At 55.2% G+C, this 22,592-nt stretch overlaps 7 protein-coding genes across 7 annotated transcripts; 4 read left to right on the top strand and 3 right to left on the bottom strand.

The window, feature by feature from the left end:
* Positions 1 to 2,125: 2,125 nt before the first annotated feature.
* APT1 (Adenine phosphoribosyltransferase) lies at positions 2,126 to 2,937 on the top strand (the record flags this gene model as incomplete). Its single annotated transcript, XM_036642872.1, has 2 exons — positions 2,126 to 2,690; positions 2,792 to 2,937. The coding sequence occupies 2 exons, from the start codon at positions 2,126 to 2,128 to the stop codon at positions 2,935 to 2,937; spliced, it is 711 nt and encodes a 236-aa protein (XP_036492475.1).
* Positions 2,938 to 4,781: 1,844 nt separating this feature from the next.
* CGCS363_v011022 (Uncharacterized protein) lies at positions 4,782 to 6,112 on the top strand (the record flags this gene model as incomplete). Its single annotated transcript, XM_036642871.1, has 5 exons — positions 4,782 to 4,801; positions 4,861 to 4,874; positions 4,933 to 5,130; positions 5,220 to 5,344; positions 5,402 to 6,112. 5 exons carry the CDS (start codon positions 4,782 to 4,784, stop codon positions 6,110 to 6,112), a joined length of 1,068 nt encoding a protein of 355 aa, XP_036492474.1.
* A 130-nt stretch (positions 6,113 to 6,242) lies between these two features.
* On the bottom strand, positions 6,243 to 9,255 carry RFS6 (putative galactinol--sucrose galactosyltransferase 6; the record flags this gene model as incomplete). Its single annotated transcript, XM_036642870.1, has 6 exons — positions 6,243 to 6,472; positions 6,525 to 7,655; positions 7,702 to 7,974; positions 8,030 to 8,243; positions 8,296 to 8,494; positions 8,600 to 9,255. The coding sequence occupies 6 exons, from the start codon at positions 9,253 to 9,255 to the stop codon at positions 6,243 to 6,245; spliced, it is 2,703 nt and encodes a 900-aa protein (XP_036491733.1).
* An 804-nt stretch (positions 9,256 to 10,059) lies between these two features.
* Positions 10,060 to 11,744, top strand: pep (Mitochondrial-processing peptidase subunit beta; the record flags this gene model as incomplete). Its single annotated transcript, XM_036642869.1, has 5 exons — positions 10,060 to 10,212; positions 10,304 to 10,429; positions 10,487 to 10,564; positions 10,620 to 11,305; positions 11,357 to 11,744. 5 exons carry the CDS (start codon positions 10,060 to 10,062, stop codon positions 11,742 to 11,744), a joined length of 1,431 nt encoding a protein of 476 aa, XP_036492476.1.
* Positions 11,745 to 12,854: 1,110 nt separating this feature from the next.
* his-3 (Histidine biosynthesis trifunctional protein) lies at positions 12,855 to 15,508 on the bottom strand (the record flags this gene model as incomplete). The annotated part of the gene is made up of 2 exons (XM_036642868.1): positions 12,855 to 13,048; positions 13,102 to 15,508. 2 exons carry the CDS (start codon positions 15,506 to 15,508, stop codon positions 12,855 to 12,857), a joined length of 2,601 nt encoding a protein of 866 aa, XP_036491758.1.
* Positions 15,509 to 16,311: 803 nt separating this feature from the next.
* Positions 16,312 to 17,214, top strand: TAF9 (Transcription initiation factor TFIID subunit 9; the record flags this gene model as incomplete). Its single annotated transcript, XM_036642867.1, has 1 exon — positions 16,312 to 17,214. The coding sequence occupies one exon, from the start codon at positions 16,312 to 16,314 to the stop codon at positions 17,212 to 17,214; it is 903 nt and encodes a 300-aa protein (XP_036491759.1).
* Positions 17,215 to 17,720: 506 nt separating this feature from the next.
* On the bottom strand, positions 17,721 to 20,151 carry ned1 (Nuclear elongation and deformation protein 1; the record flags this gene model as incomplete). Its single annotated transcript, XM_036642866.1, has 3 exons — positions 17,721 to 17,765; positions 17,826 to 19,633; positions 19,695 to 20,151. The coding sequence occupies 3 exons, from the start codon at positions 20,149 to 20,151 to the stop codon at positions 17,721 to 17,723; spliced, it is 2,310 nt and encodes a 769-aa protein (XP_036492473.1).
* Between the last annotated feature and the right edge of the window lie 2,441 nt (positions 20,152 to 22,592).

The raw sequence follows: 22,592 nt of genomic DNA, 5'->3' as shown, positions 1-22,592 counted from the left end.
ACCATGGGCAACTTCAGACGTTTGAAACGAGCCGAATGTTTTCCGCATGGTCGGGCTGCTACAATCCCCACATGTTGAGAGGGACTTGTGGTCTGTAGCATCTGCCCTTTGAACTTCAGTTGACGGCAACACAACACAGTGACAGTAACACAGGCAATTGGCTTCAACATCAGCGTCAACAATGTCATCCCAAAACCAAGCAACCTACCGACCGCCATTGAGATGACGGTGACCGCACGGCACAATGGATCCCAGCCGAGCCGAGCCCATCAACAACCTTATTCGAGCAGCATGCGTTACCTACCTTATCCGTACGGAAGATGAGGTCGTGGAATGGCGTGGCATCGTTGTACCACCTACATGCGCATGCAGGAAGCTGCACTGCATCAGCCATCGCTGCATTCCCATTCATCAGTTCTAGACAGGACAGGGAAACGGCAAGGTCCCCGGCCCAATCCAGTCCAGTATCCGTACAGCGTTGGTGCCCCGGGGCCACAGCGGCGTCGGGCTCACGCTCATGTTCATGCTGGTGCTGAGCTGCCTGATGTGCGTGAGACAGAAACACAGCAGCTTGCACCCCGGTCTGGGTCTCTCGGAGATGGTGGCATAGTGGGGTAGTGCCTCTTTGCTCCCTGGTGCAGTCCGTTCGCCGATGGAGGGGTCGATGTCGCGTTGGAGGGGCAGAGAGGCAGAGCGCGATACAAGCAAGCCGTGCCTTGCCATGGTACCTACTATGCTGTGCCATGCCATGCCATCCCACCTGCGCCAGAGCTGGCTTACCATTTGCTATTACAGGCAGATACCCATATCGTGCGAGGCGAGTTTCGACGGCGCAAAGGAAGAGGAGCGGAACATGCGAGAGCTGCCGTCGTTGCCCGTCACTGATGGCTCGGCGGTCTTCTGGTCGGAGAAATAATGCTTGAGCACGTTTTGTTCCTTGGGGACGGATAGGTTGTTATCGCCCAACATCGGCAAGATACAGGAGGTATCCGAAAGAGTATCCGAGAGAGGGATGGATGGGCCCGTTGCAGGGAAGAGACAGCAGAAGAAACAAAATTACCGCTGGCCTTATCTACCTTGGGAATAATAGCCCGCGAAGAGAGCTTTTCCCTATCTTGCAACAAACAATGAGGCAGGCCTTGCCTGGAACCGTCCCTTTGTCTCTGTCATCGGGAGTGCCAATGCCAATGCTCATGCCCGGGTCCCGTCATGGCTGGCTCTTTTGCCCACTTTGAACCACACGTACCGCCGTAGTGACACCCTACCCGTATCACAACTCTCCACTCCTCTAATCGATGGCGCGCGTTCACTCTCACCACCTTTTTTTTTTTTTTTTTTTTTTTTTTCCTGTCTCCCTCGTCTCGTCTACCCTTCCCTTCATGATCCTGGACAACCACCACCCGGCACGCCCCTTCTGCGCGCCATCTGCCAGCCTGCTTTCGTGCTTTTCCTTCGTCTTTTCCTACAGTACCTACAGTACCGACCTACAACTAAGGTACTCTTCCTTGCCTTGTCTCACCCTCCACCCTCCTCCCCTAATCCCGGCGAGCCGAGCTGGACTAGCCTCCGATTTTCAGTCCACAGTCTGATGAGTCTTTTCTCACACACCTCAATTCTAACCGCACACACACCTTTCTGGTCCGGTCAACAAGGCCTGTCCCACGCAACGGCACCTCAGCAAGGTACCTACCTACTAGTTAAGGTAGGTAAGAAGGTAGGCAGGCAGGCAGGCAGCGCAAGGCAATGAATGCGCAGGTAGGTACATACTGAGGTAAGGTACCTTACCTACCTGTTGACTTTGGTGCAAGTACTCGGTAGCTGTAGCACACACAATACAAACTTCCCGTACCTCGACTTTCCAGGTTGTGTCCTAAACACCTGGCCCATCCGCACTTACTTGGGTTGCCAACCTTGGCCTTGGCCGTAGCTCTACGACCTGCCGTGCCTGTTCTACCTGCCCGCCAGTTGTCGCGTCCCACACCCCTCCTTTCACTCACTCCGGGATCCGACCCCAAAATTTTCTCTCTGCCAACCTAGATACTGTCTGTACCTGCACATATCATTACCAGCCCGCCCGGAGACCTACCTTTATCTTCCTCCTCCTCTCCTCTCTTCTCTCTTCAACATGTCCTCTGAACAGATTCCTCTGTCTAACGACGCCTCGCCGGCACCAATTAACCCTCTGGCCGCCCATCCCGTCCGAGGAACCGCCGACCTGCCCGCCTCAAACACCAACGCCTCTCAAGATGCCCAGGGACAACAGCCCTCCTCCGCCGCCGCCGCCTCCCCCGAACTCGCCGGTGGGAAGGTAAAGCTCCAGAGCGCCCTGCGTCACTTCGCCGACTTCCCCATCAAGGGCATCGACTTCGTCGATATCATGCCCCTCTTCCTCGACCCCTCCGTCCACGAGACCCTCGGCTCCGTTCTCGAGCTCCAGGTCAAGGAGGCATTCGGCCAGCAGATTCCCGACGTCGTTGTCGGCCTCGACGCCCGCGGCTTCCTCTTCGGACCCGGCCTGGCCCTCCGTCTCGGCACCGGTTTCGCCCCGGTGCGCAAGCAGGGCAAGCTGCCCGGCCCGTGCGTCACCGCCGAGTACCAGAAGGAGTACGGCTCCGATTTCTTCCAGATGCAGCAGGATGCCATCAAGCCGGGCCAGAAGGTCCTGGTTGTCGACGACATCATCGCTACTGGTGAGTTTTGCGACATGCGGCGGGCGGCGGCAGAATTGCCCCTCCATGATTTCTGCCCCTCCATCGATTTCGCAAGTGGCCCCACTAACACCACCCACCAGGCGGCTCCGCAAAGGCGGCGGCAGACCTCGTCAAGCAGCTCGGCGGCGAGATCGTTGGCTACCTCTTCATCCTGGAAATCCCCGGTCTCAACGGACGTGAGAAGCTCGGCGACACCAAGACCGTCATCCTTCTCGAGGATGCATGATCGAATCACCCTCGATCTTCGGACCCCCGGCATCGGCCCCGATATAAGTCCCCATCGACCGACCTATCTCCCGAGGCCCGGCGGCCGACAACGTCTCACATCTCAGTTCTGGCACGCAACATGAGGGAAAAGCCCATCAAACGTACATAATCATCCATTTTGGAACATTCTCCTTGTCGGCGCCAAATGAGGGGCCTCAACCTGCCGAGACACGATTCTTCCCCAACAACCCTGCATGAGACTTGACTTCTTTTTCGACTCCTTTCCACAAGGAGAACAATGCGCGACAGCAGACATCGCGCTGGCGTTTAGGAATACTAAAAACAAAAGTCGGAAGGCACACTGATTGAAGAGACGCCATTCATAGAGGTTATGAGATATATCAAAGATATTGGCTCACATTCTGAGCCGATGTGCGTAATCTGGGTTCTTAACAACTCAAAACGCGATGAAAACAAAATACCAATTTCAGCATGAGAGAAAATCTACCCAGGCATTTCGTCATTGTGAGCAGTGACTCCCAACGGCCATCCCACGCTGCATGTCTAAGACACGCCGAAGTGTGGGGGCTGGCTATTGCATTTGAGTGGAAGTCACCGACTTTCATCGGCTCACACCAACAAACGATGGTGCAAGATCTTGCTTAGAGATCCAAGTGCGAAGCAAAACTACACCCATCAGACGCAATACTGCAAACCTTGTGTTCTGAATATAGTTTTCTGCAGCTAATCATGAGCTGTTTTTGATGTGAGTTCCAAAGGACAATACACGCTCCTTTAGCTCTCTTGATAGTAGGCAGTCTCCGATCATCATCGATTCGTTGTCGCCATGCGCCACATACAGTGGTAGGAACTGCTTAAACACCACCAATATCTCGAGGACCTCTGATCTTCTATCTGCTCAAGCTGATGCGATGGCTCAGTCATCGAGACACGCTCTCGAGACCGCTTGATCCCTTATTCGAGTTAAGGGGTGTTTAGGACCGAGCATCTGTGGTGAAGTAAGTAGTGTTATTCAGCAAGAGTTGTACTAAAGGAAGAGACTATATAGTTTTCCCGTACCATGATGACTATATTGCCTGTGGTCCCTCATTTATATGTTTTCTCTACTGGTATCCAAATTGCATCCCTAGCCCTCACTTTTCTCACTTCGGATACATTTACTCTGGTCAAATGTCAATCCTCTCCTACCAGCTATTACTGTTTAATCTACAGATAGTCTTTGCTTGGCCATGCCCGCATGCCCTGAAGCTGATGTCTTACTTACCTGGGTGCCATTCGCCTCCAGGCTCACCCAAGTCATCCAACACGATCGTCGAATATTGATAAAATACTAATGTTCAGCCAACAAGCCAGCTCTATGCAGAATTCATTTTTATTTCCGACACTAACTCCTTTCACCGGGAACAAGTGGGAGATGACAAACGGATCGTCAACCCGGATCTACAGGACAGTGCAACACAAACATGCCACATATGGCGAGGACCCCGCGAAGACGTGATGGCCATGATGTCACCCGCCGCGCCCTGCCCCTCGACTCACGTTAGATACCCCACCTCCAGCTCACTACCCTTCCTCAGGGAGCTTGGTGTCAGAAGAGGGGGATCTACTTGGGAAATTGTCGAATACATCCCCGGATTTAGACAGCTGTTTGGGTTTCATAATCCGGGCGGCTGCAGTGTAATTATTAAGCGTCGATGAGCTGGTAGACAACCCTTCACAATGAGAGGCGATGCGGGGTTGACTTTCATATAATAAACACGACGCCCAGCATACCCGCCTACCTCATGACAGCCAAGCGCTTCATATACACAAATCGGCGAATCCCACGAATAATCCAACAAAATGACCCTCAAGATTTTCCTGTGAGTCGGTCACATGTCGGCTTAGGAAACAATCGTGACTAATTTACCTTACATCACAGCACCGGCGTGACGGGTACCAAACGCTTCCCTCTCTTGACACAGGCGGGTTCTCGACTTACACACTCACACAGGCTACATCGGAGGTGACGCCTTCCATGCCCTCTATGAGAAGCACCCGAACTACGAGTACGCGCTCCTCGTCCGCTCTGAGGAGCGCGCAGCGCCTGTGAAGAAGGCCTATCCGAACGCCAATGTTCGCATCGTGGTCGGCACACTGACCGACTCGGACGTCATCGAGAAGGAGGCCGCTGCCGCCGACATTGTTGTCCGTACGTCTTGTGTCCTGCTCCGTGAAGTTTACATGGAGAATACGTTATCTGCACCTTTGATGCACTGAAGGTTGACTACCGTCTCTCAGACACCGCCGACTCTGCGGACGATGTCCCCTCAGCGCAAGCCATCGCGAAGGGTCTCGCCGAGGGCCACACTGCGGAGAAGCCCGGCTTCTGGCTTCACGTCTCGGGCACGGGAATTTTGCAATGGGTACGAACAATATCCCTTCCGTCCCGTCGTTTTGTCTAACACACGAGGGGAAAACAGTACGACCAAAAACACGAACGCTACGGCGAGGCCCCCCTCCCGGAGCAAGACTACCACGACATCCGCGACATCGACCGCCTGCTCAGCCTCCCCGACGAGGCCATCCACCGCAACGTCGACAAGATCGTCCTCGCCGCGAACTCCTCCCCCGCCGTCCGCACCGCCATCGTCTCCCCGCCCACAATCTACGGCCAGGGCCGCGGGCCCGTCAACCAGCGCTCTATCCAGGTCCCTGCCCTCGCCAAAGCCACGCTCGAGAAGGGCTTCGCGCCAATCATCGCGCCGGGTAAGACGGAGTGGAACAATGTGCATGTGCACGACCTGTCCGCCTTCTTCGTGACGCTCGCCGACGCGACGCAGGACGCTGGAAAGAATACTGACCCGGAGGTGTTTGGGCCGCGGGCGTACTACTTCGTCGAGAGCGGCAACCACGTCTGGAGCGAGGTCGCGCGGTGGATCGCGGAGGAGGCGTATAAGCAGGGGTATCTGCCGGCGCCGCTGACCAAGGAGGCTACGATGAAGGAGGCACTGCAGTCGGAGGGGGTGTCGAATAACAGCTGGGGCCTCAACTCGAAGAGCAAGGCGGAGAGGGCGCGCAAGTACCTTGGATGGGAGGGCAGAGACAAGAGCTTGGAGGAGGAGATCCCCGCGACGCTCTCGTGGGAGGCGAATTTATTGGACTTGCAGCCGCACGAGAAGGTTAGAAAGTGAGCTGGAGGCCACCCGTTTGATGGCGTGAGGGCCAGGTGAGCATGGTGATGATGAAAATGACCGTTCATGCGATTTGAATGAGATCTATCTATTTCAATGTTCTGGATGATGAGATGGAGACCGGTTCTAGTTAGTCCTCCAACTGCTCGTGGTCAATGGCGAAAGTGACAGTCATCTCAACCTCATTGCTCCACCCTGGGTGCAAGCCCATCTCCTCCCAAGCCTTCTCGATATCAATCTCCAGTACCTTGTCATCATTCTTGCAAACAGACACCGCGCTGACAGGGATGACCGAGTTTTGGATGGTGACGAGGAAATCGTCGTGGATGGTAAGCTCAGGCAATTTAGAGATGTACAGACCTGGACATGATGTTAAGCTGAAGCCCTTCTTCAGGGAAGCTCAGGGACTTACCAAGAACGCCCAATGCTTTGAGACGGGTTTTGAGCTCAACCTTGCCGTCGTGTCGCAGCAAGAAATCACTGTTTACTATCGCCGCTGCTCCTGTCATCTTCCCCACGAGGCCCAAGTTGGCAGTCCACACTTTGCCCTTTGACTCGCTGTCAAAGCTGGAAAGGGGGTACGCGGTGAATATCTCATATCCTCGTACGTCCACCGAAGTGGTGAGAGCAGAAGCTGGTGTGCCCGGGGTGACAGGCGAGCTGACTTTTCCAGACGAGTGGGCACGAACGACGTAGCGCATGGAAGGCAGAACGCCAGCAAATGAGCTGAGGGGGATGATCTCTGTCAAGGATCGGGCCGAGATATTGAAAACGCCCAGAATGGGAGTGCCCGTCACGGCTTTGCCGTGGTAACAACCGATCTTCAACAGGCCATCATCGTCGTAACCAGTGTACGGATCGATGGTCTTCCCGATGACGCTGGGTCGGAAGATGACAGTCTTTCCTCGGATCGTCAACCCTGTCATCTGCTTGATGAGATCCAAGTTGTGCTGTCCCGGGACGTCGGTGATGTAGATCGGCCCGCCACTGACGCATCGCGCTGCGGCATGGAAGCCAGAGTAATCGTGTACGGTCTGGAACATGTCCCAGTCTGGTAGAATGTTCAGGTGCTGCGTGAGTAAGCTGTTGTGAGCGTTGGTCCATACGTGCCAAGGGTGTGAGGCTGGGATCTCAGGGAAGAAGTCGTCCGAATTTCGGCAGAGAATCGCGGGCTTGTTCCGAGGAAGCTGGTTGTAGAATAGGATTTGTGGTGTTTGCGACATGCAGGATATGGCCTTAATGCTAAAGTGGCGAAGTGAGGATATCGTCCATGCATCCAGATAGGCATCAATGAGCTCGCGACGGGCAGTGGCTGAGACCCATGTATCTGTCATGAACTGGGCATCTGTCTTAACACCATCGATGCCGCAATCGACGAGGAATTTGTAGAAGTCATTGTAGAACTTGTCGACGTCCTCTTTGGCTACAACAGTCATCTTGCCACCAAGAGGTAGGTTCCGTCGCTCGGCATCTTCTCGAACGATCTCAACCGTCTTGTATTCCTTGGCAATCTTGCCATCCGGAGAGATACCCGCCCAGTAACCTTGAAAATTAGTCCTGCCAACCGTACATGCTTTGAAGTATCTCACCTAGTAGGGCATGCCACACAGCAATGTGCTGGATATGAGGATGCTTCTCTCGAATGTGGGCAACCGTCGCTTTGAGACCCTTTGGAAAGGCCTTCGGCTCGGCCTCAAACTCACACCAACCATGTTGGAATTGGCCGTGGCCTCTGTAATCGATGGTCTGCCAGTTGTCGTCGATGATGAGACTGGTAACCTTGATGTTGTTCTCGGCCAGTTTGTCAACAGCGTCGAACACCTTCTCGTCTGTGAGACGCTGCCCAAGCGCGTTCCATGTACCTAGGCAGCCACATCAGCTAAATGCTTTCAGGGTTATGCGGTGGATATCACTTACAGAAGCCGAGTCCGTCATACCAGTTCTCCATCCATTCCGGCTTGACGCCTTCTTCGATGGCTTTCATTTCGGCCTGCAACTCATTGCTGGCTTTCTTCTCTGTAATAACATAGTGTCTCGCCTGGTACATTACTGCAGCATTCGCGCTCTCGAAGTTGTCACCAATGGCAACGAGGATCTTTGCGTTCTCTGACGAAGACCCGTCGTTACGAGCCTATCAATGTCAATCAGAGACCGCAATGTCTGCTCACGAGATTCAAACTCACGTGAACCGATATCTGCCCAGCATCATCGTGACGGAAAACAGATAGCACATTGTTGACCCCGCTCACGGCAAGGAATACGAGATGCTTGCCCTCGGAACTCAGGAATGAGCATAGCACAGCGTCTTTGTCGAGATGAAACGAGGTCTTGCCATGGCGGGGGGCTAGCCAGGGACTCCAAATACGAACGAGAGCAAACCATCTGTCCCCGTCAGTGTCCTGGAAAATATACAACCCAGCCGCTGACCGTATGATACAGCTATCTGGTGGATCTCAGGATGTGCAGCGGCTAATGACCTAGGCTTACCTCTGGAAGCTTCCCCATGGCATACCCAACGAGATGTTAGCAAGCTTGGACTCATCGCTGTCAACAGCGTCGATGCCGGTTTCCAGTGACCATAGACGAGTACCAGGACACTGGCTCATGAGAGATTTCACATTCCATGCAGGATTGAAGCCTGTCACAATGTCTTCGAGACGTTCCGAGACGCTTTGAAGCACTGGGGCCGTGCTCACGACGACGTTGCCGTCACCAACACCAAGCTCATCACGGGTCCATCGCCATGAGTCGGCATCCGAGTGTCTGAACTTCAGAGTGAATTGAAGCGTCTTGTTGACTGAAAGAGAGGCAGAGAAGAAGAAGCGGCGGACGTGGTCTGGAACTGCCTGCAAAGTCGTCGGGCTATCATCAGCAATACGACGCAAGGCCACCTCCGCCCATTCGCCTCCATCGCTGGACTGCCATAAGGCAACTTCCCATGGCTCGTCTGCACGCGAAGCAGGTATCTCGAGAACAGCCGTCACCGTCAGTTGCCCAGTCGAGACCTGGGTGAACTGACCCAGAGGAGGGTAGCTCTGGATTATTGCTTTCATGTTGTCGGTGATGGGCTCAGGAGCTGGCTTTTGTTTGGAAACGAACAGCTTTTGGAATTCGTCGACGAAATTGTAGTTGTCTGATGGCATCTTGATGTCATACAAGTCAATGGTGAGATGGCCTGGTCCTGGTGCAGACGGGGGATGTACGGATTGCCTTCAGATGTATGTGGACCAGTTGAATGAGGGGGTTTGGGTCAACTACGAAGGTAAGTAAGGTAGAGTTGGGTTAATGTGACACAGTATGGCACCGACGCAGAAGCATGGGATGGATGGGCGACATCTGCAGAGGAAGTCAAATGGCAGTCTTGTGACCTGCCGCACTAACAGCCAGCCAGATCGAGTCTCAGCTGCGCGAATGGAACTTCCATTGACGCAACCGCCGGCCGCCTGGGCACGGGCAGGATCCGCTTAATTGGCCAATTGGCAGCTGCTGCCAGCACGAAAATACTCGACGGACGGTGCCCAGCAACGTTGCGCATGCCTCGGCCCATGCCGTTTGAGATGTGCGCAAATGTTGGTGTGGTCGAAAGAGAAGTGAGAAGTCCGTCACTGGAGAGCAGCACCGTCAGCTTTGGGTCAATTGACCGTGGTGCAGGTTTCGAGAAACATGTTGATGTTGTTGGAGTGATGATATCAGTGAGTGAAAGATGCCTGTGAACGGATCTCGGATGGCACCCAATTGCAGCATTGCGGTACGTACCGCCCCATCGCAGAGTTGGAATTAAACGTGCCCTGATTGGCCACGCCCGGAACAATTCGGGGCCAAAAGTGGTTGGCGCCTGGCATCCAAGGCACCCACGGCCCCAGAAAGCTTTCTGAATTCTGAGCCGAAACCTCATCGAAAGATTTCACAAACACCTCATATCACTCCCTATCCTCCACAACTCCGCCATGGCGTCCCGGAGACTAGCTTTGAACCTCTCGCAGGGGCTGCGAAGCCGGGCAGCTCTTTCCAGAGCGAGCCCTCTCACCCGGGGCTTCGCCACGCCCGCCAGCACCCCCTTCGGCAAGACTCAGACGACGACCTTGAAGAACGGACTGACGGTACGACACCCATCGCCTCCGCCTGCCCTCCCTGTCACTCAATTGGCGTCACCACGCACGTCGCGACAAGATACTGACGTCGAATTCACAGGTCGCTACCGACTACTCCCCCTTCGCCCAGACCTCCACCGTCGGTGTTTGGATCGATGCCGGCTCAAGGGCTGAGACCGACGAGACCAATGGCACCGCCCACTTCCTCGAGCACCTTGCCTTCAAGGTAGGCCATCGATGCGCCGCCAATGCGATGACCAACTCCCGCTTAACACCACTATAGGGTACCTCAAACCGAACGCAACAGCAGCTCGAGCTCGAGATCGAGAACATGGGTGGTCACCTGAACGCCTACACCTCGGTTCGTTCCTCTCGACCGAACTAATCACAAAGTCCTCCCCATTGACACTGGACAGCGCGAGAACACCGTCTACTTCGCCAAGGCCTTCAACTCCGACGTTCCCCAGTGCGTCGACATCCTCGCCGATATTCTCCAGAACTCTAAGCTCGAGGAGTCTGCCATTGAGCGCGAGCGCGACGTCATCCTCCGCGAGTCCGAGGAGGTTGAGAAGCAGATGGAGGAGGTTGTCTTCGACCACCTTCACGCCACCGCCTACCAGCACCAGCCCCTCGGCCGCACCATCCTTGGTCCCCGCGAGAACATCCGCGACATCACCCGCACCGAGCTCACCAGCTACATCAAGAACAACTACACCGCTGACCGCATGGTCCTCGTCGGCGCTGGCGGTATCCCCCACGAGAAGCTCGTCGAGCTCGCCGAGAAGAACTTTGGCGGCCTTGCCTCCACCAGCCCCCAGACCCAGGCTTACCTGCTCTCCAAGCAGAAGGCCGACTTCATCGGTTCTGATGTCCGTGTTCGCGACGACAACATCCCCACTGCCAACATCGCCATCGCCGTTGAGGGTGTCAGCTGGAACAGCGACGACTACTACACTGCCCTCGTTGCCCAGGCCATCGTTGGCAACTACGACAAGGCCATTGGCAACGCCCCCCACCAGGGCAGCAAGCTCAGCGGCTTCGTTCACAAGCACGACATCGCCAACAGCTTCATGTCCTTCTCCACTAGCTACAGCGACACCGGGTGAGCAGCCTCTGGCTGATTCTGTCATTGATTCTTGCTAACCATGGCCAGTCTCTGGGGTATCTACCTCGTCACCGACAAGGCTGACCGCATCGACGATCTCGTCTACTTCGCTCAGCGCGAGTGGATGCGTCTGAGCCGCAACGTCAGCGAGGCCGAGACTGAGCGCGCCAAGGCCCAGCTCAAGGCTTCCATTCTCCTGTCCCTCGACGGCACCACTGCCATCGCCGAGGACATCGGCCGCCAGCTCATCACCACCGGCCGCCGTGCCAGCCCCGCCGAGATCGAGCGCACCATCGACGCTATTACCGAGAAGGATGTTATGGACTTTGCCAGCAGGAAGCTTTGGGACCAGGACATCGCCATCAGCGCCGTTGGAAACATTGAGGGTCTCTTCGACTACGCCAGACTTAGGGCCACCATGAAGCCCAAGTACTAAATCTGCCGGGGGGGTTGTGATTTCGAGGAGATTAGGGTATAGAGTGTATGAGATACCGTTTACAGGCTAGTGTATCATAAAGACTTCCCTTGTTCATATGTCGGTGACATTCGCAAGCGTAGCACCACGACGGCCTAATTCTACTTTGTTCCCGAAGACCGACAGCGAATCCCAGCACCAAATTGACTTGGGCAGGAGTTGAATTTGCCATGTTCGTGGCTGTGACTTGTTAACTTGCGATACAATACCATATCTAGGTACTGAGATGAGCAAAAGGGGCTGCCCGGGGAAATCATTCAAGAAATACGTGCAGGAACTAAAGTATGGGGGCCCGTTTACCTTGGGTAAGTGGAAGGCAGGCGGTACTCGCGTCCCCAAGGTAGCTGGTACACGTCCTTTTGTCGTCGCTGTTGTCGCTCGCGTAATCGGGTAGCACAGCTCTTTCCTCACTGCACTGACACACCTTCCTCACGAAGGACTGCCTGCCTGCCTGCCTGCCTACTTGGTCGCTTTCCGTCCGAAGATCCGTCAACCAGTTCAACAGAGATGGGCCAAGTGGCCTAGTTGGTAAAACAGCTCATTCTTAATAAATCAAATACCTCCCCAAAGGTTCTGGTTTTCCTAAAGGGGTTGGGGCGCTCGTTCGAATCACTGCGGTGGAGGGCCTTGAAGACGGTCGTCCGTCTTTTTTGCTCTTTAGCAATTTGCGTTTATTCCTTTTGCAGTGTATTGTTTTTCTTTATTTCTTTGTTTTACCTGTTTTTTTATTTCTATGGTATCAAAAGAAAGATCTCCTACTTGAGATGACTGGAGTGAGATTGAGAGATCAAAACGGTCCACTTCCCCTGGGGAAGGAGGCCAGCCCAAGGTTCACCACATGATGTGGAGCCACTTGACACCGGCGCATACCTTCTGCCTCCCCAACGCGGCTGGAATCAAAGAGATGATGAGTTGAACCAGACACTGTACAAGGTTGTGGGATCAACATAAATCACACCAGCCATATTCGGAAGAAAAAAAGAACTCAATTTCTATATCCAATGACTTTTCTGGTATAACTACATAACTTCATGTTTGATCCCGACCCTTTCCATTTTGTACGGTCCATATTTACTGGCGGTTCATGTGCTCAATGCGGATCTCAACAGCTCTGCGGTGAGCCTCCAAGGCCTCGGTCTTGGCTAGTTGCATAACAGCATCGCCGACGTTGCGCAGACCCTCGGCCGTCAGATTGGAGCTGGTAATGTGCTTGACGAAGGAGGCAAGGTTGACGCCAGAGTACTGCTTGGCGTATCCGTATGTGGCTGCGCTATGGTCAGAAAACATCACAGAGTATATAGGAAGTAGATAGACTTACGCAGAGAGTGGTTGACACCGGCAGAGTAGTCGCCCACACTCTCAGGCGTCCACTCGCCGATGAAGACACTGCCGGCGTTCATGACCTGCTCGGTCACCTTCTCAGCGTCCTTCAGTTGGAGAATCAAGTGCTCGGGAGCGTAGTCGTTGCTGATGCGCATGGCCTCGTCCACCGTCTTGACCTGGATCGTAACGGAGTGGGCGATGGATCCGCGGACAATGTCGACACGGGGCAGAGCCATGGCCTGGTTGTGAAGCTCGTCCTCAATGGCCTGCAACTGCTCCTCATTCAGGTCAATGGCGATGAGCACGACTTGGCTGTCAACACCGTGCTCTGCCTGGGAGAGCAGATCGGACGCAACAAAGGCGGGGTTGGCATCCTTGTCAGCGATAACAAGAACCTCAGAGGGGCCAGCGGGCATGTCAATGCTCACACCTGCATTGGTGTCGTTGCTGACGAACATCTTGGCAGCAGTGACAAACTGGTTTCCGGGTCCGAGAATCTTGTCGACCTTGGTGCAGCTCTCGGTGCCATAGGCCATGGCAGCAACGGCCTGGGCACCGCCAGCAAGGACGATGCTCTCAGCACCGACCTTGTGGGCGACGTAGACGATCTCGGGGGTGAGGCTACCGTCGGCGCGCGGCGGAGAGGCGAAGACGATCTTCTGGCAGCCGGCAACCATGGCGGGAACACCCAGCATCAGCGCGGTACTGGGCAGGACGGCAGTGCCACCAGGAACGTACAGACCGACTCTCTCAATTGGTCTTGAGAAGCGGCTGCAAACAACGCCAGGCATCGTCTCGACCTTCAGGGGCTTGTCCTCCTTCTGGGCGGCGTGGAACTTGCGGATGTTTTCAAAAGAAATGTCGATGGCCTTGATAGACTCAGGGGACAGCTGCATAGCCTCCTTGGGGAAAGGAGCCTTAAGAACGGGTGAGGTCAGAGACGTAGCCTTCTCGAACCTGTGGGTGTAAGACAAGACTGCCTTGTCACCTCCCTTGCGGACCTCGTCGATGATGGGCCTGACGATGTTCAGGATGGCGTCAGGAGACTTCTGCGATGGGCGCTTCAAGACCTCATCAATCTCAGAGGCTGAAGACTTGGAGAGGTCGTATCTGCGCATGGTTATCCTCTCCTCTGACTTCTCCTTGGCAGCAGGTGTCGGGGCTGGTGCTGGTGCTGCGGCGGGAGCAGGAGTAGTCTGGATGCCCTCCTTCTCCGCCCACTTGCCCTTGGCGTTACCCGTCCTCCTCTTGACCTTGAATGCCTTGGCGTCGAGATTCCTCTCAATGTCAGCCAAGCTAACGCCGGCGCTGACAGCCTTGGTGAGGGCAAAGTAGATCAGGTCCGCGGCCTCGAAGGCTACTTCCTCCTTGGTCTTGGCATCGCAGAGCTCCTCTGCTTCTTCCATGATCTTGGCGCGCAGGAGCTTCTCATCCGAGAAGAGACGAGCGGTGTAAGATCCCGCAGGAGCAGACTGCTTGCGAGACTGAAGAGTCTGCTCAAGACGGGGGATGCCGCTGAGGTCGCCAAAGCAGCCGTGCTGGTCCAGGTGGCAGAAACGGCCGGTTTGCTTAACAACAAACTTGAGGGTATCGTTGTCGCAGTCGAGGCCAATGCGGACCAGCTCCTGAGTATCCCCAGACGTAGCGCCCTTCACCCAGAGACCACGCTTGCGGCTCTGGTAGATGCCGGTTCGTGTGCGAACGGCCTCGCCAACGCTCTCGGCGCTGCTGTAAGCAAGTCCCAGGGCGGTGCCCGATTCATCGCACACAACGGTTGGGATCAGACCATCAGGCCTATCCGACTTCCAGAATGAAGAAATCAGCTTGGAGAGAGAAAGCTTCTTCGTGTCCTCCTTGGCAGCAGTCAGGCCGTCTGAAGGCAAAATGGGGATGGCGTTGCACTGCTTGGCAATGTCGACAAAGTGCTCCAGGGTAGTCTCCGGAACCGGCTTAAGGAAAAGGTTGGGCAGCTTTTCCACTTTGCAGCGCTCAATGAAGGCGCCGAGGTCGCACACTGTCGAATCAAAGTCCTTGACGAGGACGGCGTGCTTGGAGGCGGCCGACGTAGAGACGTCGGCGGTCTTGAGGACGGAGCCCACCCGGGATCCGAATTCCTCATACTGAGAGAGGTTCTCTGGGGCGACGAAGACCATGCGGGCTCCGGCGTCGAGGAGAGAGACAACGTCGTCTCTTGAGGAGATGCCGGTAACGTCAAAGTAACCGCGGAACTCCGCATTGTGCTGCTTCAGGAAGCGGTGGAACTTTTCCAGGGTCTGGTCATTGGCCTCGAAGAAGGGGGCTCCGAGCACCGAGACCTGCTCACGGTCGAGGCCGTCCAGGTTTGCCAGACCGGGCGGGACGGCCACGCTGATAAGGAAAGGAAAAGGCAGTGTCGTCTCCATGGCGGGCAGCTGCTTTCTGATCTGGTGAGGGGTTTCTCACATGCAGGGAAGCAAACGGATAAGGAAGTTCAAGGACACGGGAAGTGTGGTTGAAGAGTAGCCCGAGTCAATGGATTGGGAAAGTGGAATGTCACTCTATAAGATCCTCTCGTTGGTGACTCAATTCAGGGAAGGCCCGCCGCTAAAAGTAAAAATCCTCAGAGTGTGACACCACCACTCCAGCGTCGGGGTGGTCCTGCATCGGCGTGGGCGGGTGTTATGGTGGGGCAGCAATGCAAATTGCCCCTCCATGCATGGAAGTCTGCCCTGTGTAGAAGGTCATCCAATCCACGCCCAGCCGATTTGCCCGTTGAGACCCCCTGTCCAATGTGGGATTAAGCTATGGTCAGTGCGTCTGAGAAAAGAAGACACGGAGCGGATCAATCCTCGCGCCGCCGACGACCCCGGGCAGCACTTGACGAGAGCTGTACCGTACTCCATAGCGCGGAAACGGCTAACGAACGCGCTGAGCTGAGCCTTGTGGGCAGCTCTTTCCACGAGCGACCCAACCGCGACTACCTTATCGACCCTGACGACTATCCATTCACCTTGACATATACTAATTCAGACGAGGCCATCCAATCGCAACTTTATTCCCATTTCATATCGCCCTACTTTACTACGAATCCGATTTTCACATTCATTAGAACGGAAGGACCTCAACGCGTCGACGTCCACATCCATCAAACCCCGGCCCATCGCAAGAGGCGACACCATCACATCGTCCCTCTCTGCCGCCGTCGCTGCCAGGCAGCATCGCCAGCATGGCTTCACAATCATCCGACCCGCAAACGAACGGCGTGCCAGCCTCCTCAGGCGCCTCCGGCTCACAAACCGTGAACAACACCCAAGCGACCGCAGCGACGACAGGCTCGCAGCCGCCCTCCCAGTCCCAACCGACCCAATCCACCACACAAGCGCAATCGCAACAACCAAGCAACCAAAACGCACAGCAGCAGCAGCAGCAACACCAGCAGCAGTCATCTTCATCAAACCCCCTCGGGAGCAACGCATCGGCCCCGCGCCCGCGCGATTCGCGCATGATCGAGCTCCTCCTCACCTCCCAGGGCGTCACCTCGTACGAGGCCCGCGTGCCCCTCCTCCTCCTCGACTTCGCCTACCGCCACACCTCGAGCATCCTCGGCGACGCAATCTACCTCTCCGGGGACCCCTACGTCGCCCAGGCCGGCTCCAAGCCAACGGCCGGTGCCGCGGCGGCCGCCGCCGGCACGGGTGACGCTGCCGTGACCGCCAACGCAGTCAAGCTCGCCATCTCGGCGCGCTTGGGATACCAATTCCGCGGGGGCGGCGGCGCGGGAGGCGTGTCCAAGGACTGGCTGCAGGAGCTCGCCCGCGAGCGGAACAAGGTCCAGCTGCCCAAGGTCGCGCAGAACGAGTGGGGCCTGAGGCTGCCGAGCGAGCGCTTCGTGCTCAGCGGCGTCAGCTGGGGCCTGAAAGACGTCTGGGAGGAGGCCGGCATCGAGGACGACGAAGAGGAAGAGGAAGATGCTGGTGCAGGCGGTGCCATGGAGGGCGTGGAGACGACGAACAACCAGAACGACGCTGCGGATGAGGATATTGGCGGAGACGGCGTCGAGGGAGGCACGATGGAGGATGTGTTTGGCAAGGACGTGAACGAAGATGCGGACATGGGAGGGACGTCTTAGAAAGGGTACCGATCACAACACACATCTCGCACATGATCGCGCCGTTAGTCCGAACTTTGGCATGAGTAGACACTCCAGGCACAGTGGCTTTTGCATCACGCAACCCACTGCCAGTCAATGGAAACTAGCTGATGGGGATGCACCTGCGCGTCCAGGCTTGGGGAGAGGAGAGGTGCCGTGGAGCTTTGGGCAAACACGGCTATTACTTAGCATTTGGAATGCAACACCCAGAGGAGTCGGCGCCTGCGTCGGCATCAGATTAAGATAGGAATCAAAATATAGCAGAGCATCCACAATTCCACACATTTGGTCCAGAGCTTGTGATCGCTGAGGTGGGAAAAGGTAGTGTCAATTCAGGAAACACTACAGTAAAAGCACCAATTCAAACGCCTTCCGCTATGCAAAGTAATGCCCGTCCGCGAATCCATCCAACCAACCATGCTGTTGTTCCCCAAACCGCTCTTCTAAAAGCCCCCGGTAATAGTACAGAAGTTCGAATCGCAATATTAGTTCGCACCTGTAGAAGTAACATTAGGGTTATACACCGCGGCCTGTTCCTCCTTTTTAGCACACTATTTCTGCACACCTTTTTCAAGGGTGAGATGATTTACCCCTGTGATCAACTCAGCGCCGACGTCTTCCATAAGCACCTTTTGGGTGGGTGGAGAAGACTGATTTTCCTTGCCGCTGGGCTGAGGTGTTCGCTCGCGCTGCGCTCGCACGCTATCGAGGTCCGCTTCGTCAACGTCATCGTCCTCTTCATCTTCGTCTTCGGCGTCTTCGTCGTCAGCGTACTCGTCCTCCATCATGGAGGCCGTCATCCGCTCGTCGCCGTCGACGCTTCCGCTGAGGATGCTCTCTCGCTCGTCACCGTATTCATCAATGGAACCTCTCGAGATGTAGCTTTGGCCCATCTCGTCACCGATGTCTTCGTCATCGTCGTCGGCGTCTTCTTCTAGGTCGGCCTGCTCATCATCAGAGTCGCTTGCTGAGAATTCATCCAACTCCAGTGGAGTATCCCTCCAGTACTTGAAATCTGTGTACTCTTCTCCACCACCCTTAACGAGAGTGCTAACAGGTGGGAAGAAGTGGTCGACAACCTCGTTGATGTTGATGTAGCTCAACTTGAGCTTGTTCAAGCTCAGCAGATCAAGAGAAACCTCGGCATTGGAGTTGATCGTGAAGATGCGGTTCCTCGGAACATCTACTGTTCTGTACGAAATTTGGTCCGTCAAACGGTTTCCAAATCCAGCGTAGAATGGCGTCTGTTCCCGACCGTACAAGTGACGAATGTCACGAAGGGTAGCCATCTTGAATACCTCGGGCTTCCGGAGGTACACCTCACGACGGAGTGCGGCCATAGTCCGGTCCGGGGACAAAATTGTTGGCCCGCGCGGAACCCGGTATTCTCCCTGCTGAATGCCAGCCAAGTATGCTCTGGTGGTATCGGACTGTCCCACTGATCGACTAGTTAGGTACATGATGTTGTAACCGTTTGCGACAATGTCGCTGTAGAGTTTGGCAACACCAGCGTGCGTCCAGTCCCTGCCAATCATGTTCAAAACATGACCCAGCGCATCCGACTTGGTGATGGTGCCGTCGATATCCGAGATGACAACAGGCACCTCATGTCTCCACAGGTACATGTTGGCGTTACACGTCGCTCTGTTGACTGTGAAGCTCATACTGTTCTCACCGGGCTTCAAGCACAACGCCTTCAGCTGATCGCTAGTCAACCGCAGCGTCTTGGCGTAGTTCAGGTTTGGGTCTCCGGCTGACGATTGAGGCGGAGTGGTCGGAGGAGTCTGCATGCCAGAGGCGCCGACATCCGATTCAGTTCTCCTGTGGATCGGAGTAGGCGCTGTAGTCGTCACATCGCTACCGTCGCTCTGGTATCCCGGGTCGGACGCAGCATCAGCTGCGATGGCCGTTGGCCGGTAGCCTGCCTCCATAGTCTTCTTCTTGGCTGCCTCTTTCGCCTCCTCGCTGCTGTAGATCCAGATGTTTCCATGTTCGTCCATACCAAAAAGGGAACCAATATCGTAGTTGCCTTCAAGCTCTTCAGACAAGATCTTGCGTGCAAGGATCTCAGCACGGAAAATATCCTCCTCGTTGCTCTTGAAACCGGTCATGTCAAGCATGAGGTCGCCCGTTTCAGTCACGCGAGTAGGAATGTTGTTGGCGGAAAGCTCCTTGGAGAGCATGCGCGCCCGCTCGACAGCATCCTTCGCTGCCAGAGGTGGAGGACTCTGCGATCTCTCGGACATGGCAAAATCGGCAGAGCTTTCGCCGTACTCACGGTCACTGGTACGAGCCGACTTGCGCAACACATCGTCGCTATAGGGACGGAGGTTCCAGTCGTCTGATCTCGGTCGTCCGTGGGTGAGGTCTGGTGATGTGGATAACGGGGTAAGAATGCCTGGAACTATTAGCTTCTGAATGTGCGTCTGGGGTCACCAGAGGACGGGCAAGAGACCAACCGTGGTCCCGAGGGAGAGTTGCGCTGTGGATGACTGAAGGAGGAGGACGCTTAGGTCTCCTCTCTTCGGAGTCCAGGTCCAACAGATCCGGTTCGCCCAGTTCGGAGGACGAGGGGTTCTCAGGGTTCAGGGGAGGGCTCGATGCTGGGGATACCAAAGGCGAGGTTTGTAGATCCCTGGGGATGTTGTCGCTGGTTTCGAAGACGAAGAAAGCCTCTCCTTCCTCTCCAAGTTTCATGGAGTAGTTCTGCTTGACGCCGTTGACCTTGAACTCGACCTTCTTCTCGTAGGGCCGAAGGAGGGAGAACTTTCCAAAGCGGACGTGGAAAGGAGAGCAAGCCAGGGTGCCGTCTTCTTGCTCAACGACAATCACGTCGATGGCGCCACTCAGAGTGGCCGGGTTGATGGAGTTCCATGTCGAGGAGACGGAGGCGCTGAGGTTGCGAACGTACTGCATGGTGACTATGGAGCTACGCCCTTGCAACTGGGATGAGTCTTGGATACGGCGCGGGTGTGCGATCGCAGAGCCAGGAAGGCAGACGTTGTAAAAGATACGATGCGATGTGCAACAGCCTCCTGGTCTCTTGTATCGTGGGTTCCGCTCAGCTGTAGAGACCAGACAGTAGGCGGGAGGGTTCGGGGTTGAAGTGGTGTAAAGATGACGAAGGTGTAAGGAAAGCGACGAACGAATGGGGCGGAATATTGGCACAGGTAAGGTCGGTTGATGGACGATACGAGCGGGAAGCAGGAGGACCTGGCGGGCAGCGGACAGGGGGGAAGCAGCAGTGCACCCCTGCTTGTTGGACCAGCCCAACAAGCTAAGACGCCCTTGAATGCTCTCTGGGGCTCTTTGGCTCACTGCAAAACGGCGGCAGAGAGGTACCAGAGTACCCGTGGCTAGGCGGTTTTGGTACAAGCGCGACAGGGCCAGCTCGCCCACGTTTGCTGGTAAAGAGTACCTAGCAAACGGACAAGGTACATAAAATTTGCCGCGGATCATGTGAAGGTGGACATTGGGGAGAACGCCATGAGCGGCGCATCCCCCCAATGGCAGCCCCTGGCCCGGGCCATGCGTCGCTGTGCGCTCACTGTACTGGCCGCCTTAAGCCGCAGATAAGGCCACCTCTACTGCACTAAAAGGAGGAATGCCGGCATCGATATGAGAACGGCCAGCCCTGGTGCACGCGCGAAGGGCCGGTGGGCTTGCATGCTGGGCAGCGCTAGGCCTTGGGCCGAGGCCAAAGATCTGTCTGGTAAGGCGCCTTAGCTGGAATTTCCCTCTGCAAGTTCACGCTCAATGCGCCCTTAGCTCGAGGGCCGTCGGAATTCGGAATGCAGAAATTTTACACAGTACCTTCATCAACTTTTTTTTTTTTTTTTTTTCACTTCTTACAGAAAAAAAGGGGAATCCTCCTTGAGTGGCTGCTGCTCCGTGCACTGGTGTTTAGATGCCGCCTCTTCCTGAGTGTCCTGAATGACACTTCTTTCGCACGGCTGTTCTGCTCCGGGAAGGCACCTAGCCCGTCCAGCTCACATGGCCAACAAAAGCGAGAAAAGGCCATGGGTTGTCCCCAATTGAAGGGGAATCGCAGTCAGCTTTGCTTCACCCGCCCAACATCTTCTTCCCCCCAGCCTAGCCTCCCCTCTTTCCGCTCTGTTCTGTTGTGCAGAGCCCAAAAAAACACAGCAAGGCCTGTATTGTGCACCTAATGAATACGACACTCCACACTCTCACTCACCTAAACCGGGCCAGTCTGCTGACTCGGTCCTGTAACTGAATTGTACTCGTGACACTTATTTTTTTGCGGGCGGATAGGTTTAGTGCCTCCAAGGCTCCAAACGCTCCATCTGAATTCCCCAAAAAGAAACTCCAGCCAAAGTCTGATGTCATTGCCCAGAAGGAGCGACTTTACCCCTCCATCCGTCGTCCGTCGTCCCGCCTCTTCCACCACGCCGCCCTGAGTTCGATAGTATTTCCCCCGCACACGAACCATGCTGTCATTCCCTCTGACACCCAAACTCAAAAAGCTAGGCATCTCGTTGCCGTTCCCGTGTCTCTGACACGCTCCATCCTTCGTCATTCATCCCTCATCGTCTTACACACCGCCATCACTGACGAAACTGGCGCTGCTACCTCGGGAAAAAGAGACAAGAGGGGCAGGCAAAAAGGGACAAGAACACTGCCGAGAGAACGAGGTCACCTGCACATGTGGGCGCATGAATCACGATCCATGTGGTAAATACCAGACACACGCTCGCTTTCTCATCCCCATAAAAATTTCTCCTCGAAAGGAGGGGAAGGGTTCAGGGACGGAAGACGGTAAATAAAAATAAAGGAGGCTGTTTTGGGGGACGTCCAATCCCCGGCTGGTTATTTGCACACACACACACACACACACACAGTGTGCGGTTGTAGCCAAGCATACCCCTTCCTTTGGATCTCATGAACTGGCCCAAAGATCTGGCATCCCAAAGCTTGGCAGCGGCGGCTCAGACGACAAAATCAATTTTCCAATGTGCAGATGCCACGCCTCCGAGCTGCATAAAGTGTGCACGTAAGGAAATAGGGCTGCCGTGACTGTGCTTGGAGATCTTAGTCTGTTGTTTATGGTTACTTGCCTTCGCTGGAGGACAATCCTCCCATCGCAGAATTACGCCAGGAACTAATAGACGTGAGCAGAAGACGCTCAAATTCGTCCGAACATTCGCGAAAAAAAGACTTGCAAGTTAATACCTTCGCCAGAATAGATGCAGTGAACCAGAACTTTTTCATATTCCATACTCGAATCTCGAGAAATGGTGACTTGCTATCCAGCAACTAATCCGTCAACCCAAGGTTGTTTCAAAAATTATCCATCCTGTCGAACGCCCATCATCCCGTATCATTAAGTCATACAC

The sequence above is a fragment of the Colletotrichum siamense genome, assembly GCF_013390195.1.
Source record: "Colletotrichum siamense strain Cg363 chromosome Unknown KSG_Cg363_contig07, whole genome shotgun sequence".
NCBI classification, from domain to species: domain Eukaryota; kingdom Fungi; phylum Ascomycota; class Sordariomycetes; order Glomerellales; family Glomerellaceae; genus Colletotrichum; species Colletotrichum siamense.
The sequence above is the reverse complement of the archived record's forward strand: the minus strand, read 5'-3'. Positions and strand labels throughout refer to the sequence as shown.